We start from the raw sequence: 18,485 nt of genomic DNA on the forward strand, positions 1-18,485 counted from the left end.
TTAGGAATGTTAACAAGGCTTCTGATTCAATACATCTACTTTTTCAGTAAAGACTTTAAATGCAAGCCTGTAAAGAAAGTACAATATTATTAAAAGTATGAGTTATTATGAAAGTACCATCTAACTTCAAACAAGCTATATGAGGACACTTCACCAAAGAGATTTTAGCCAAAGAAAAATCACATTTTTTTAAGGTAACACAAACTAATTATCTTTACAGTATATAGACCGATAATGCTTGTTTTAATGCTTGTAAAGTCCCATTCTGAATATGAAATCAGTCAAAAGATACTTTTTTGCACCATCACTGGATCAAGGCAGCATAGCCAGACAGGAAAGTGGGGAGCACACTTTTATAATAATAAGTATTTTGATCCCAAAAATATCAGAAGAAATATCAGAGTGCTGCATATTTTAAAAAGCTATTTGGTAGAGGCAAAATAAATGGATAAAATATGGTGCTTAAGGAATTTATTAGACCACAATCCAATATAATGTTTATACCACAGCTGCCCCAAATTTTCTACAACGTTTCTGCAATGATTTATCAACCACGATGCACAAGCTCCTCATTCTTGTTATTCAGGAATTTTCCAATTCAGTGTTTTACAAAAAATAGCAGAAAATACAGTGATGCATATTATTATTTTTTGCTTAAGATGCCAAATTACAGTAATTTACTTGCTTCCTGAACACCAAAATTAGTTTTAGTATATGAATGTTATGCTTGACTAATTTCTGACTTCTCAGAGAATTCCAGTCTGCCTCAAATTTAAGCAAAAAAATGAAAACTGGGTTTGTTATTTGCCTGATAAACAATCACGTCGTTTTGTGTTCTGAATATTTTTTTTCTTTGAAAATATTTGTGTTTTGTGTTCTATGACAGCTGGTCTAATAAATTTGTTTAGCATCCTACTTGTTTTATTGTACTTGGTGGGGGAAAACGAGATTCACACAGTGCTCAGTGACAACTGAAAATGGCGTGTAATACCATCTACAACATCAGATCTGAGTTATAACCTCATAAACACAAGACCTTTAAACACACTGATCCACAGCTCTCTATTTTGTTTCCATATTGAATGTACTGTTCAGATTAATTTACATGCTCCAGAAGCACAAGACAAAATACGCAGAGAGATACATATCATGTGCTGCCTTCTAAGATCATTGTAATAAATATATTATCTCCATATGGACAATATCATTTTAATAAACCAGTTCTCACAGTGAAAAAGTCCCTGATATGCTCTTATCATAGCAGTCTTTAAAGTCGTTTTCCTTTCACAGTGCAACAGGAGCAAGGGGCTTTAACAGCTCTTTCATAAAAATAATTTACCACACACCCTATGCTGAACGTAGGGTAAATTAAGGAACTTAATGTCCTGTCATTCAGCTCAATTCAATTTCCATGGTGTTAAAAAGATGACTGTTGCTATCGTTAGATGTAGTACAAAAGATATGCTTAACACAAGTAAATGCTCTGAAGAATAAAAAATGCAGTCACTGATGCAGACTCGGGATAGATTTGCTGTTTGAGGACATTTGCATATAAATGAACGACTTCTCTTTGTTAGGTAATAAAGAAATAAATAAAATAGAAAGTGTAAGCAAAACACACAAATAAGAGAAACATGAAGCTGGTGTAATTCACTGACTCAATATTTTTAAAAAATAAATCATTCCAAAGCCCAGTTAGTTGCACAAACACAGGCTCTGACAAATAAAAGGACAAAGACACAATTATACTCTCAGTGCAAACAATTAGTGCCAACAATTAGTTGCTTAATTGATTAGTCAATTGACAAAATATTGATCAACAAAACACTGTGAACATACGCTGGTTTCCATTTGTCAAATGTCAGGACTTGCCGCATATTGACATACAAGCCGCATGACTAGACACGCACACACACACGCACAAACTTGTACACACAAATAGCCTATTTGCACACGCTCATTTCCGCTTTGCTCACACACATAGACACACTTATCTTGGATTATCACGTAGACCTTTTCAAGGGCACAGCATCATTTACCCTGATGCACCGCTGTTCAGGCAGGGCTGAAGGATGCAGCTTCTCTGAGTGACGTGCCACATGGCTCACACAAACACTCACATTCAGGACAGGAACAGCCTGATCTCACACAAACAGATTTTTTTTTTTCAAACGCACTAGTGCCCCTCCAGCAGGCTTCTCTGCCCATTTGCCAACACTCACTAAGAACGCTGCATATAATTGAATACACATCTCTTCACAACTGCTTCTGGACAAAGCTCTTCTTTAAAATAGCTACTGATTAAAAGACGTGCCCCAAGGAAATAGTTTGCCTACTAAATATTTTGGGATGGGTGTTGGAAAAGTAACCTAATTAATTCACAGACATATTCTTGCTGCAACTCAACAAATGGATAAACTGAGCAAGACCTGGAATAATAGTTAACCGTACACTGCCAACTACTGACAATCTCATGGATGCATTGGGCCTGTTGTGCTTTCCCCATAAACATTAGAAAAGATGGACATAGATTCTGGTCTGAAAAGTCAAACCAATGTGGAAGTGCTTTAAATCTGCAATTTATTTAATGGCCACCAGGGAGCAAAACCTGTGGTTATACAGACTTGTCATCCTATAGAACTCTATAGAAAAACAGCTTTCAGACATGAGCTTTCTGCTGAGTTTATGGGCTCAGTCACTCAATTTGGGTCAAAGGATTATCTGGATAGCAACAAGTTTGATGAAATTCTAACCAATACTCTAGAAGAAGTTGCGATTTTTATGAACTGGGAATGGATGTACAGATGCTTAATCATAGCATAAACTAAAAATACTTGTTAGCCAAAGCTCAGGCTTTATGCTGCTGTAAATGCTCAGTTTCCAAGTTTTCCTTTCTTCTGCTCTTGGATCTGTATGATGATACAGAGAAGGGTTAACCTTAATATGTCACCTCAGGCATACAGCTCTGGATATAAGCCCAGCTGCTCCACCCACCTGCCATTCAAACCTTCTGTTAGCAAGTAACAGCCAATCACAAAGGGATTTCTCACTTAAAGGTAGGGTAGGTGTCAATAAAATGAGAGACGGTAAAATGGCTGACAGTAAAGAGACTGCATCCAATCCTGGTATATGAAACTGTTATTCTGAGCTGCAGTTCAGGCAAATTAGTAGTTGGGAATGAGCGTACTTGGGGAGACAGAGTAAAATATTTTATTTGTTTAACCTGCAAACTGATTTGTGCATCATGTGCTACGTATGAGCCAGATTTTGTCTTTGTTACCAGCAGAGTGGTATGAAAACCTTCAGTCTGCTTTAGTCAGTTATTCTATTTGATATATTTCGATATAAGTCATCCGTTTCAACCACCTCCTCGAACTATAAAGAAATTATAAAAACCTTTCCAAGAAGCAAAGTCTTCCATGGCAAAGATTAATTTAAATTTCATTATCTTATCTTAAAAAATGCTCTGGACCGCATCATTTTAATCCAATACCTAGTGAAATGTATTTTAAGCACAAGTGCATGCTTTTAATACCCAACTCCGGTGTTTGACAGTTCAAAGGCTTAAGCCATTAACTGGCTTCACACAGATACTATGCTACCACTCCACCTGAAATATGCATCCGCTACATTACTAGAGAGGGATCCACTTTACCATAAATACTCTCACTTCATGAATTACCTCAAAGAGTTGGCATATTTGAAATGGAGATACACTCAGAGTCATCAGCTGTGGGATCAACTTCGGTACACATAGGATTGTCTGGGACTACAACAGACACTTAACCGAGTTCTGGTATGATTGATTTTGTGAGTGTAATCCCACACACATGGTGCTCACATCTAATTTATGTTCTGCTCAAACCGTCTCCAAGGATACTCTGACATTGACTTTGCGCTATACACTCTGAATGAATAAAGCAGAGTTTTCTTCAAAGTTTTTAAACTCGTGGACAGAATAGAAAATGTAGTCTCACCCTGGAAGTCGGTTTCATGAAAAAGATTTTGCTGTTCTGTGCACGGCATCTCAAATGTGTTTAACTTCAGCACCTAATATAGGTTATAAATGTAAAAAAGAAAGAAAAAAGCACCAATTTAACCAAATAATTTCATGATTTATGACCAGTCTTTGAAGAGTGAGTTGAAATCGAACCCCATAACATTCTGTCAAGATATTCCCACACTGCTTCAATAATGCTGAGGTCCAGGCTCTGGATTCCAAACCATGACTTATAGTGTTCCATTGTATTTTTTTCTATGCAGATATCCGTTTCCCACATTGATAGTCTGTTTGGGATCATTATTATGATGAAAAATAAAGCAGCTGCTAATCTGACAATTTCCAGATGGTACTGCATGGTTGATCAAAGTCTGCTGGTTCTTTCCTATGTTTATAATTAGATACATTTTAAAAAGATTTCGAACACCACGACTGAAATTCAGCCCTAAACCATAACAGCACCTCCACTGTGTTTTACCGATGACTGTAGACATTGACGGTTGGACATCCCTCCTGACCTCCTTCATATGTACTGATGACAATTTAAACCAAAAATGTAAAATATAGATTTAACACTCCATAAGACTCACTTATTGTTTTTTTGGTCCTTTAGTTTTTGTGTAATTTAGTATACGTCAGCCTTTTCTCTCTGTTTCCCTGCTTAAGAATAGCTTCTTGACAGCCATCCTTCCACTCAGAGGCTCCTCTGATGAGGCTTCAGCAAAGGGTAGATGAACTGAACTAATCTCTCAGTTCCTGTTTCAGGTCTTTGCTTCTTCTTATTTCTTAAGGACATGACTTTAAGAAACAGTTTATCTGCTTTAAATACCTTTTAAGGACTGCCATTTTTTCCATCTGTCCTCAACTTGCCCAGTTTACACATTTTATTTAAGAACACAGTGAAGTCCATGCCAAAATATGCCAAGTTTTTGGCTAAAGATTTTTTGCGAATTGCCTTGTTGCAAAAATACTGTTTTATGCTTGTGAAACAGTTATCTTTGGCATTTTTTCATGAATTCAATTAAAGAAATGAGAATGGCTGCTACTAACAAAGTGCCTAAAAGTACTATTTAAAATTGGTCTGTTAAGTATAGACAGAGCACTGTTTCATCACTTGAGTTAGCTGCCTTTCTTATGCTCCATAGTCAGAAAAACTCTGAACTAGTGCAAACGTCTACAAAGAAGTCTGGTTCCTTGGGAATAAAATAAATACGAGGTGACTCAAGACTTTTTGCACATCCAGGATATTACTACTCTTCCTCTAATATTCTGAAAACTTCAGAAATCACTAATGTGTAAGATTTGGCCTTTTGCCCACACAAACATAAATTTTAGGTCAACAAAGCTTTTGAAAAACTGGATTTTCAGGAACTCAGTTTATAAGCTTAAGCGTGGATGAGGTCTGGAACATTTCTCTGACATCAGACTATGGAGCATGTTATTGTTTGCTCAGGTTTCTGATTGCCTTCTGACATTTAGATACAGCTGGGTTACATCAACACCTGTTGCTTTTGCATATTCCTGAAAGTTGTTGATATTGCCTTTTTTGTTTTCATGTGTTTCATGCTCATGTGGACAAGACTCAAAAGCAGAAAAGTTTCATTAAAAAGAAAAAACCTGTTTGTGTGTGTGTATGTGAAGATAGCCTTAATCTACAACAAGAACCACAGATAATATTTTTATGCTCCCAGAAAGAAGTTGTATCTCACACAAAAGGAGACTTATGGAAGTGAAAAGGAGCTGGACTGTTAATGACAAATTTATTATCACATTAGTGTTGTAGTGATCAACTTATTCTAGCAAGTGGTTCTAGGCAGGTAGAGCAAAAGTGGCATGGGACATGTGGCACATGAAATGAAAAAAGGGACATGCCACATGATAGAAAACCTGGAATTGATTACTTATATACAGTACACATAAATATACAGACTTCTAAATTGCTATTATCTCACAGCCTTTATCTGTTTTTTCCCCCAACCCTTTGATGGTTGCTACTTTAAAAATAGAACAATGCACATCATTTGTTATGTTAAACTATATTCAGTTCAACAAACTACTTCTGGAATGACATTCTTTTGCATATTTTGCCATGCCTACACGTTCAAATTCACTTTTGTATTTTTTGCATGAAATACATTTTTACATAGATATTTAAAGAAGCTGTAACGTGAAGCATTTTTAACATTTGTTTCTACTGCATTTACCTTCCCACAATAAATATAGCTAAATGAATAATGGAACAATAGCAGACTTTGTTTATGCAAAAAAGCCTGTCATAATCCTTGAATTTGCATTTTAACACCCAATTTGATAACAGCCCTTTAATCCCAGTGAAGCCCCGAAAGTCTTTAAATCTCCTCACAGTGAAAAATCACACACATTTTCTAATGATGAAAACAAACTGTTGTGAAGCTATTCCAACCCTTAGCATGAATCAATGAGGTGTCAAGAGGGTTTCTGACAACAGTACACTTTTAAGTAGACAAACAGAGGAAGCCTTGGGTATTATACAGCTGTGGTTTGATCAGTCTATAATAGATTTTATGTTATCATGGACACCTCATCATTCAGCTTCACTGGTGCTTTGGGATGATGGTGAAGGCAGAACACTGACCATAATGTCTGTGCTTCTGTTTTCAGACCAAACGTTAAGCAAAGTTTCGTTTGAGAACTACTAACTTCTAACTGGGCTCAAATACTAAGATATTCTCAGAACGTACCCAGAATTTCTGTAAATTTGCTTATTTTTCTTAGTCTCCTCCTTTTCACTATAAAAATTAAGTTAAATCACACAGCTGACAATTGGCTAGTTCTCCTTTTTTGATTTTCTGTGGAGTGAAGAAAATCCACAGTCTGTGAGAGATTATTAGCCAGGAGGCTTTTGCAACACAATGCGAGACAGATTTTTTGTGGAAACTTAAATATTTTCAACTTACACACATGCATATTTGCCTCTAATTGATTCATGTGCAACAGCCGTGTATGCGATCTCAGTATGTATATACAGTTTGTGGTCCACAGTAGATCATGTTATGCTGCAATCAATATGTGGTACTTGCTAAAAGTCAATATAATCCTTCGCTATCACTACGGTGCCTTGTTCAGAAATCGCCAAGATTAACAGAGACTCAACTAAAAAATACTGACATTTCCTCCTCTACACCAGTCATTTTCAAACTATTTTTTGTTGCCCAGAGTACACCAAAGGGCAAACCAAACTTTCAAAGTACTCTTGTAGTCATATCGGCCATCGGTTCTTCTTTTGATTGGAATGTAAGGTGAAGACACTTTGACAGCTCATTTGCAGCAGCTGGACCTAGTATGTGTATCACCCCATCCATTAGCATACCTTACCTCAATCTAACAAATGGTGAGTCCATTTGGATTCACTGCTCTAGACACACCCTACGTTTGTGCTGCACAGCAATTTAAAAACTAATTTAAGTCTGTTTAGCAGTAATTGAGGCATTCTCGCCATCTTATGTGGTTAGACAAGGTTATCGTGCCAGCACTTTTCCACCTGCAGACTGAACTATCCAGTTTGTTGTTGCACGCAGCTACACACCATACACACAATGTACATTTTGGGTAATTGTGTGATATGTAAAATAAAAGCACTTATCAAAGGAACTAACCTTAATGAGACATTGGTGCATGTTTTAACAGATATTAACAGAGGTTTATAGACCACATTGGGTATTTGTTACTGCATTGTAATGGAGATTCTGGAAAGCTGAGGCATATATAATGTGACATATCCCAAAGTTTGGGCCTGACAAAGTTCATAAAATGCAAAGAAGAAAAGAATTTTCAAAATGAAGAAAATCAAGGACCAACAGAGAAAGAGATCAGAATTTTTAAAGGAGTGTGTGAATCAAGAAATTGAGTGAGCCTGCGGTTTGAATACTCCCTAACACTGAGGTTAATCTTTTGAAACATCATTTTTTTGTCTTACTTTCTCCAGTATTAGGCCACATCTCTTATAGCTATTTGTGCAGTTAATGTTTATGTACGTGAACAAGCCAGCCTTTAGGGAAAACATGTGTGTTTGTGCTGTTTGCATATCGGTGTTGACGTGCTTGATACAGTACCTATGATAACATGTGCCCCGAGTCTGACCAAGTGGCGAGCTACTTCATAACCAATTCCCCTGCCTCCTCCTGTCACTATGGCAACGTTGCCATCTTGTCTGGGCATCACTGGCAGAAGCAGAAGAGGAGACACAGATATCAGAGAGAATGTCACTTGATAAGGAAGCGTCTTCAGGACAGGCTGATGTTTCTATAGATGACAACTCAGTAAAAATCACATGGGCTTTTTGTAGTATTTTTTTCTTTTTATTTCCATTGTACTGAATAACAACTTTACTTTCTTTCTTTACTTAAGTTACTTTATGGGTTAAGTGGCAACAAAATAATAACAGAAAGGGACCTTAATTAAATGCAAAATAGAAGAAGTGTTCAATAAATTAAAAAAAAAAAAAGCATTTTAAGAAATGTGTGAAGACCATCAGGTTTTGATTTATTTTAATCAGAAAAGTGAAACACTGATATAACACTCAAATTAACAGAGTTAAATATCAGAAAACAACTGACAGCAGATATTGTTCACCTTATACTCCACCAGTAACATATAATATATTATGTAGTTACAGTTCATATTCCAGAGAACACATGAGTTCTTCCTATACCTTTTCCTGTCAATTTTCAAGAAGACTGGAAGAGTCTGCCACATTGGATGTGATACAACCACTAGATGCTGAGGAAAAATATGTATTTCCGGATTGGTCGGCAGTGGTTTCTGTTTCTTGCTAGGTGAAACTGACTGCAAAGAAGGGCCTGCACCAAAAACCTCCTAGTGATTGCTTCAGTTGCTAGCAGATTGCTTTAGTTGCTAGTTGTCACAGTTGCACATAGTTTTTCATATTTGTCTACTAGCAGGTAGTAACACCTGATGGAGTGTGACACAAACTGGAAACATCTTCAAAGGTTTGCCCTAAAAGTAAAAGTTGTGTCTCAGTGTTGCAGCCAACAGGTTTAAAAAAGGCACAGCTTTTATTTTGAAGGCAAGTCCACATCACACTTTTCAACTTCACTACAGCGTAGAGAGCAGCTAGCTAGTGTTTGTATACATCCACAGAAATATACAAATGACCAAAGAGGATACATGATTCTCACTTGCGAGTGGTAGTTGCGGACCGGTGTCTAGACATGTATGACTGGGGTTTTATTCACTTGATCCTACATCCAAGTTAAATCTCATGGTTAGTGGTCACAGGTCTGCGAAACCTCGACAGATGCTGGCAACAGTGTGGGTCTCTTGTGTAAGCTATGTCGAAGGTACTACTAAATTAAGTATAGCAGTGCTATGACACAAACCAGTGTTCATCAATCTAGTAATGTCGATAATTCAATTGTAGAATAATTCAAGTTGCTCATCTATAGATGTGTGGATAATTCCTATATGAATATGCTGTTTCAGTAAAACATCAGGTTTGTATCACAATTCTGGCACTTTGCAGTTTAGTTTGAATTTTTTAAAATGCTCAATTTTAAGTAAATTTTAATGGTTTCAGTGTTAGTTTTTATTTATTGTGGAGTGAACAGTATTTATCCAGAGCAACAAGTTTGCAGAACTCATTCAGAAAACTCAGTCTGAATAAATCATTGCACCAGTGCCTCCTGATCTTATGTTAACCACATTGCAAAAGAACAAAAATAAATTAGATTTTAAAAAATCTAAAAACAATGTATTTTTCATTTTATTCTGGTTATTTTTCTAAGTTAGCAATATAATTTCAGTTTTGATGACTTCTGAAGTCTATTTTTTATTTTTATTTCAGTAAAATAATAATAATAATAAATAAATACACCTAAAATAAAAACATGGTTATAGTTTAGGTGTAGTTAACCAGATGTCTGCAACAAAATTAAGTTGCGCTGTCTCTGGGCGACGAGCAGACTAGGCCAGACAGCATTATGAAAAGTGCACATTTAACCTCACAAAGCTTGGTGGCAATCGTAGAAAATTTGGAAGGGACACGTTGATGTTCTACGGAATCGTTAATTATTCGGCTGAATTCAGCATAAACAAGACGACAGGTAATCCTTTTTTTCGCTTATGTTTTGAGCTTAACACAAACTAGCTAACATAGCTAGCATCGTGTTAACATGTGCAAGTGCAACATAGTAAATGACCTCTACATGTAGTAATGAATGATAGATAACTCGTGCTAACTATAATGCACCCACGTTCATTGGTTACAACTTGGTTGCCCGTGCTGTCACTTACAACTGAATAACAACTTGTCAAACTAACGTAAGCTAAAGTTAAACCGACCTGGCAGCCTCAAAGGTCCGTTTAGCAGTTGAAGCAAAAGCACCTTTAAACCAAGCAGGTAAAGCTTTATAGCTGGCAGAAGATGACACCAAAAAGCAGACAACATCTCTGCGAGGATGTGTAACGCTGGTATCCGAAAGAGCCGTCAGTGCAGAGGCAGAGCAAACCACCACGACGCAGTTACGTCTGTGGGACGCGTTCCACTATGAAGTTGTCCAACCTCGCTTCCTTCCGTAACACATCTTCTAACAACTTATGTTCCACTTTTAGATTACTAAATTAGACGACTAACAATTCCCTGGCATATCTATTTTACAAGCTTGACTTATCAAATGATTTTTCCCCGTAGAGCCGCTATTTGAAATCATGATCCCTTAAAGTCATCTGTCACATGGCTGTAAAGCTGAAATAAGTGTATGATGGAGGGGACTCGTTCTCCTCGCTGCTCCTTGGCTGCTTGATGTGCCGTATGATCCTTATCTGTAGATCCAGCATATTGCACCCTTCAGCTCACTGACTCCCTGATTAACTGCTGCCAGCCAGGTCACACGCGACAAAAATCAACAGAGGGATGACACATAGTAGTCTGATCCATAATTTCCCAAGTTACGCTTAAAAGAACAAGTTTCTTGAGCAAGGTTACAGTCTGAACTAACAGTGAATTCTGGTCTGCCTGTCAGTTTTTCTTCCCAAGGGATCGCTTGATTCCACACCAGCATACTTTTATTAGAGGCTGCTGTGATAATTAGTGAAATGTAGGACTTGAGTTGTGAAAATCCTGATTGCACTAACTAAAAAAGAATCAAAATATGGTATTTTATTTATTTTAGATAGGTGACAAACTATGATATAACTGAAGTTGGCTGCACACTAACAGGCTGTATGATTTTATGATTTAATAACTTAGTCATCATAATTTCTCATAAATATTTATAGCACCTATCATGATAGTGAGGATTACAGCTTCAGAGAAATTATTTTCCACTTCTAGAGATAAGCTACTGGCACTTTTGTGTGACACCCCATGACTTCTAATCAGGACCAATACCCCCTGCTTACAGCAGCAGATCTTTGGCCATTTCACTGGGCTCAAAGAATCAAATGTCAAGACGACATTTTCAGGCATTATCGGATGAGTTTCACTGACATTTTGTGTCACCTGCCACTTTGGAGTACAGTGATTTTCAAGTGATTCTGAGTTTGTGTGATACTTAGAGGTCACAAGCACCAACTTATTTAAGCAGCTATCAAATATAGAGGACAACAACATAAAGCATGATGACATAATGAATTATTAAAGCTTAAATAAGTGATTCCTTGTAACTTTTTTTTGTCTGTTAGCTGACAGCAAAAAATACAGTTACCCTCTTAGCATATCACACAGATCACAGATTTTAAATTAAAGATTAGATTTTAAAAAATAAATGTATCCTCCTGAGACCCCGTGACTTCAGAGGGGTGTTACATTTTGACTTTTCTGCACCTTCATTCTTCTAAATAAAGTGTTTCATACATGGTTCAGCAATGGCAACTTCATTCTATTATGGTGTAAATTAAACCCACTATTCCCTTATGGGTTTTTTTCTAACATGATTCTTATAAGATCCTAATCCCAATTGTTAGGTGATAACTGCAGGTTAATTTCTTGCAAAATGTTTTTATTTACTCTTGTTTTTATTTATTCTTAACCTTTAGTCATTCTTTATTTGTCTGATTTTTTTTTCTCAAGCTTGGCTCCAGTGTGACCACAACAGTAAAATGCAGCGATATTGACAACCTCATGTGTTCTTTTTCTTTTTCTGGCTTCTCCTTTTCGAAGTCTCCACAATGGATCATCTGCCTCCATCTCACCCTATCCCTAGCATACTCACCCCCACCCAGTCAGGGCAGATGTCTGCCCCTCCCTGAGCCTGGTTCTGCCGAAGATTTCTTCCTGTTAAAAGGGAGTTTTTCCTTGCCATTGTCACCAAAGTGCTTGCTCATGGGGGTTGTCTGATTGTTGGGGGTGGGGGGTGGGGTCGCTGAAATATTGTAGTCTTTACCTTACAATATTATGTGCCTTGAGGCAACTGTTGTGATTTGGCACTATATAATTAAAATGTATTGAACTGAAAATCCTCCTGTGTCCCTACCAACCCTCAGGATGTCCTCCTTCACTATCCACGGATCTTCTTTGTGGTCTTCCTGTTTTCCTCCTGCCTGGCAGCTACATCTTTATCTTCAACAGTATAGTTGTCCAATATATTGATGTCTGATATACTCATTTCTAATCCCCAGTAGGGTCTCTGAGCATCTCCACCTCTGCCACATCCACGTCCACTCCTGTCTTTTTATCAGGACTACTCTCACCAAACCACATGTCCCAGCTGAATATACGGTTAGGAGGTGATGGCAGAGGGGCATGATCATTTTTATAATGTGGCAGACAATAATACTCTAAATGTGCCATAGATAATATTTTTACAAGCAGACCTTACCTTTACTTCCATAGATTTTTAACACAAGATTTCTCCTTGTAATGGACTATGCATTTTCTCTACTTCTTAAGAAAGAACACTGTTTATGTAAATCTAATAATTTATCAGAAAAAGTGTAGTATTTGATTGACACCTGACTCACAAATACCACCCAGGATTGAGTGGTTGTCCCAAAAGGTGAAATTAAAGTTTCTTTAAAAACATAAATGACTGCCCATTTTCATCTATAATCTACATATCTGAACAGATTACCTACTACAGTGACGGACAGGCTAACAAGCGAGGAGTGAGCTGAATCATCACTGGCACTCAAAGTAGGCCAACCAGTCTGTCCCTCATTTCAATAAAATTACAACCATTTGTGTTAAAGACAGGTCTGGGGCATTCACGATAACTTCCCCTTTTTTCCCTCTTGGCAGGAAAATCATTAGTATTAGTTCGCTTCTTGCCCAGTATGCAGTGGTTAAGGCCAGGCTAGAACTGCTGCAGTGACATGCAGTTGGCCTCAGTTATTAAAGTCAGCTCAGGAAGGCAGTTAAATGAGCATCAACATAAAGAAACTGTGTCATCACCACTACCCTGATGGAGGCTGAGCTGTGGAGGCTGTGTGTGAAGTCAAATGTGGATGTGTTGCTGTGAATTCAAGCTGAGAGGATGAGTTGTGCGCACATATGAGTGTTTGTTCACCCGCAGCCTGAGAGGTTGTGGGTCAGTAAGGCGAGCCGGCCTGCTATTGTTTAACAGAAATCGCATCTCACGCATGACTGTGGGATGATTATTTGGGATGATGGGAAATCAGGCAGACACATCGCACACACGCACAAAAATTCCCACATACGTTTGAAAGCACGCAAGACATGTTGGGAACAATACGTGACAGGAGGGTGTGTGAAGCAAATAACATGTGAACAGCATCAAAATAGCTCCAACTAACAGTCACCTAGTCTTGATGACAACCACTGGCTGCCTGCAAAGCCCAACTTGTCTTATTTTGTAAATCCAGGCTGACAACAGCTCTGCGGGATCTGTCTGTGTGTGTGTGTGCGTGTGTGTGTGTGCTAGTTAAAATGCAGTTTTTATTTCATTTTTTTCATACACTTATTCTGGGTAAGATGGTATTGGATATTTTTAGCAGAAAATGGCCCTAACTGTTTTTATATACTGATTCGATGCGCTCTTCCTTAACACTCTACCCCCCTGTTTGTATTTGTTCCTGATCAACTGCCACCCACGAGAGATGGGAGGTGAAGTGTCATATTGTGAAGAAAGGGAATTTTCTGGGTGTGTCATGGGCAATTTGGGCTCCGGAGTGCAACAGCTTGTGTGAATTGATGTTAGCTTTTTCTCTGGCTTTGAGCTGCCTCTTTTGTAGCTTTTCCTCAGAAGTCTTTGCCATGCGAGAGGCAGACAATCCAGGTTAGATTCAAAGCGTAGACTTATCCAGAGCTGCAGGGTGTACAGCCTGTAATGACACGTGTACATGTATATGCAGAAAAAAGAAAAAAAGAGAGACAAATCCAAGGGGAACTGCTTGTCTTGCAAACTAAAGCACAGGTCTATGTATACTTATTCTTGAGCTTGTTTAAATAGCAGATTATGTGTCTGTCTTCTGCTGACCAGTTCATTTCTGGTAAAACTGGAAAGTGCACTTCATTAAATACTAAACCTGAGTGTGTTTTTAGGGGCAATGTTTTGCATACTATTTTTCCACAGTTAATAGGTGTGACTGTAGTGTAGCGGTTTGCACATTTCCCTAACAAGTGAAGGATCCTGGGTTTGATTCAAGCAAGACAAAAGACACAAATCCCTTTGGGGTTATGTAAAAATCTGCCAAATCAAACATGGAGCTACCTGCTGTGGCAACCCTTTGTGAATAAGAAAGCAGCTGAAAGTAACTTTTAATAGAAGGTTGTGATAAGGATGCATAAGGATTAGAAAATTGAGCTGGAGCACACAGATCTATAGGTTTTCTCTAATTAACACCTATTTGTTTTTTTCAAAACATGCAAAAACTGTGTACAGTGTAAAAAATATACTGACTTTTATGCCCAGCTTCAAATGATGTTGCTTAGAAAAATATGAGAGTTGTAAATCTCTTGACAAGGAAGCACATAAGTGTCCTTTATAAAGTGTTAAACTATCCCTGTCTTTGAGTTCAGTACTTTAACATTTAATGTTTAGATTTTAGTGCTTTACCCCACTTGTTTGCGGTTGTTTGCAAAGCCCAGCGTGTCTCAAAGGGCATAGCAGCATGGGCTTCCAACCCAGCCTCAGCTCCCTATGAAGACACGAAAAAACTTACTGAAAGAAACACTTTTATTGTAACTAACAAGGGAAAATGAGAAGAAACCCCAGGAGAGGCAATTCAGAAGGAGAACCCCTCCACGGATGGCCAAATGTGTCCTGTGAGCCATGGGTGGGAAAAGGCAGTAGACTATGTGGGCAGAATTGGTAATAGCTGTGTCACTTCAACTGTAGCCACTTCGGGTTTTCTATGGGGAGAAAAGCCAAAGGCCAGCTTGTAAACATGAAAGTGAAACCTGAGATTTTTGCACTTGTTTGCAGTGGAACTACAGACATCATATACCAACTACCTGGCTTCACATTAGATGTAGAACATTTTTGGAATATTGACCCTCACTCTGTTTACATGCATTTCAATGTCTTTACTAATAACTCAAAAGTTGACTGTGTCCTAAAATCGTTTGCGTTTTCATTACTGGATCATTGCAGGATGGCTAAATAATCAGGAACAGACAGGTTAAAATTATTGTCATCATTTTTAGACATGTTTCAAACAACATGCTGAACTTCAACAGCTTCAGACAGCTGATCAATATTACAGTAAATTCCTCTCACATGATAACTTGACCGTATAATAACTTGAACTCTTTCCAGTTTCCAGGAAAGATAAGCATAACTCCAAAGCCATCCTATCTCACAAGCTTTCAACAACTTCCCAAATTAAACTTGGGCCTAGCACTCCCTCCATTTATGGTACCTGCGTGTTTTGGCTGTGGATGCTTAAGTGTAAAGATGTTAATAATGCATGCAAGATGTGCACAATGAGTTCATCAGAATGCAAGAGACAAAAATCTGTGTATATGTGTGTGTGCGCACATTCATGTTTATCAAATACATCCCACCACCATTACTGCTAACTGTCTTAAGGGAGTGAATGTCTTTCTATTAGTAGATGTAGAATGAGGAACAGTGGGAGGGATATTTGCCTGCACCAATTAAGACTGTCATTAACTCTGTACACCGAACACTCACACACACACAGCGAGACAGACGCGCACACACAATATTTAACACATTCAATTTAACAGTCTGTGAGTCAGTGTGTGCCTCTCTTTCTGTCTGTCTGAGACCTGTTGTCACTGAGACGGGATATGAGGAGACTCTTTCATCTCTCGCTCTCTCTCGGCTTTTTTCTCTTCCTGTCTCACACTCCAGGATTATGTGAACACGGAAAACCTTCAAGGATGTTTATGTGTACTGCTTTCTTGGCTTCAAGGGCGTCAGCTACCCCTCTGTTAAACCCAAAACCCCACTTCAATGCGGTCAAGCGGTCCGGTCTAGCATTATGAAATGGGATCTGAATAACTGTCTGGTATTTTTTAGGTCATTTAGAAGATACCACAGTGCTTATTTGCTCTCCTGTATGTCTAACCCTTTTTGAAAGACATTTTAAATATTGAAAATGTACAGACATGTAAAAGGAAATGTGCCTGAAGTAGGGTCAAATGATATCACAAATAATCCAGGCATGGTCCTGGCTTGTTGACCCAGCTTTTGTTTTTGTTTTTTTGTCTTAAGCTCTGTTTATCTTTACTTACATTCAGTCTGATTATTACTTTTTGCATTTTCAGCTTTGTACTTGTTTATTGCAGTTACAGTTGTGTTTGTGGTATTCCTTCTATCAGTTCACCTTACATTCCTTGTTCCCTATATATAGTGAGATACTCTCTGTTTCGTTACTTCATGTGTTATTTTGATAGTCATGTATCTTTTTGCCAAATTTACTTCCCAGAGTGTCATTATCAGATGTGGTTCAGCTGTGTGTAGTTCCCAAGTTGTTTCCATTCTGCCCTCATCACTGTGTATTTATACCCTCATATTGTTTTGGTTCTTTGGCATGTCATACTGTTACCTGACTTTGTTATTTTGTAGCCTTCAGACTACTCAAATGGCTTTAATAAAGGTTCTCATTTGATCCCTGCCTTCTTGCGAATCTGCATTTTGGGGTCCAACCATTATTACATGCAAACCTGTTTTTCCTGTTTGTCTTAGAGTGGATGGGAATCATTAAAGCAAAGATACAGTAAGCAAAAAGTGTGGTGGGGTGAGAATGAGGAATAGGGATGGTGACAAGGGGCCATTACTACTCTCAACAATTGTGTTATGATTATGTGTTTATGGCTGGTCAGCAGAACTTTCAGATAAATTTGGATCTTTATATGTGACCTCCCCAAACACTCATTACACACTTTGCTGAGGATAAAAAATTTTCTGAACCAGTGTAGAGGTCTATATTCACACCCAGGATAATAAGGAAGGAAACATAGATGGAAGCTGATTAAAATGTCTCACTATAATTAAGACCGCCCAGGTTTTCTCATAGGGGACCAGTACAGTTGATAAATATATAATCAAATTCCCAGTATAACATCTTTTCTGTGGCGGAATCTGATTTGATGTTTAATAAAAACAAAATCAAGTTAATCTACAGTCATACTCTAGATTTAAGTCCACAGTTGCTAATGTTTACCGGTACTGATTGAGCTGCCTAACTGACCAGAGGGATGGTGGATCTGAATCATGTCTAACGTGGTGTTTCCGTCCCAGTCTGTGCTGAAATGCTAATAACGTAGTCTGTTTGGGCTGCAGGGAGTCCATTACGCTGACTGTATCACATCTTTGTCCATTGGGGGACACGCGCTGGGGAATGCAGAGAGGAAGGAAGACTGAGAGGAAGAGAGGCTCACACGTATGTTCTGGGAAAAGTGTGTGTGTGCGCGTGTGTGTGGCTCTGTGAATGTGTATTGAAGCTCGGACACAGCAGACATGTGTCACCTCAGCTACAGTGCCGTCAAGCTAAACTGACATAAACAGCCCCAGGCGGCCCTATCAGAGATGGACTTTACATAACGGCTGAGTCACTCACAATCTATTTTTATGGCTTTGAGGTGTGTGTATGTGTGTGTGTGTGTGTGTGTGTGTGTGTGTGTGTGCGCGCGCATGCATGTGTGTGCGTGTTCCAGTGCATCTGCATTATTTCTGAGAGCCAATTTCTGAAGGTCTACAATTTTAGTTGTAGACCTTCACAATGAGGAATCTCCCCTTTTACATTGAGATCATCATAAAAAGATGCTCAGGAATGAGCAGTAGAGGAGGGCAATTAATTTTCCCAAGAGGCCACAATTAGGGCTTAATTGTAACATCTACTCTTGGCAGTTGCAGTTTATACAGTTTAAAAAGAAATAAATTTAAAATTAAGCTGAACTGAGTTCAACTTTGTGGCGCAGCCCTCGACAAAAGTCTCAGTTTCTCATGCGCCCCTTTGGGAAAATTAATTTCCCACCCCTGCTCTACAGCATTCACTCACACAGGCAAAAATTGCTGAGATTAGTTTTAATACTTTGTCACTCCTAAAATTAACCCCT

At 38.3% G+C, this 18,485-nt stretch overlaps 1 protein-coding gene across 3 annotated transcripts in view; it reads right to left on the bottom strand.

Moving 5' to 3' along the window:
• LOC100711195 (dehydrogenase/reductase SDR family member on chromosome X) overlaps positions 1-18,485 on the bottom strand; it is a 52,862-nt gene that overhangs the window by 27,223 nt on the left and 7,154 nt on the right. The window contains exons 1-2 of one of the 3 annotated variants that reach the window (XM_003445354.5): positions 10,340-10,724; positions 8,092-8,199 (exon numbers count right to left, since the gene is read on the bottom strand). In XM_003445354.5, coding sequence (XP_003445402.1) covers positions 8,092-8,199; positions 10,340-10,445 — 214 coding nt within the window. In that variant the 5' untranslated portion in view covers positions 10,446-10,724. Of the gene's footprint in view, positions 1-8,091; positions 8,200-10,339; positions 10,725-18,485 lie in introns of those variants that run through there. The other 2 variants (XM_025903943.1, XM_005451935.4) reach the window with 2 other exon arrangements.

The sequence above is a fragment of the Oreochromis niloticus genome, linkage group LG16 (assembly GCF_001858045.2).
Source record: "Oreochromis niloticus isolate F11D_XX linkage group LG16, O_niloticus_UMD_NMBU, whole genome shotgun sequence".
Lineage (NCBI taxonomy): Eukaryota > Metazoa > Chordata > Actinopteri > Cichliformes > Cichlidae > Oreochromis > Oreochromis niloticus.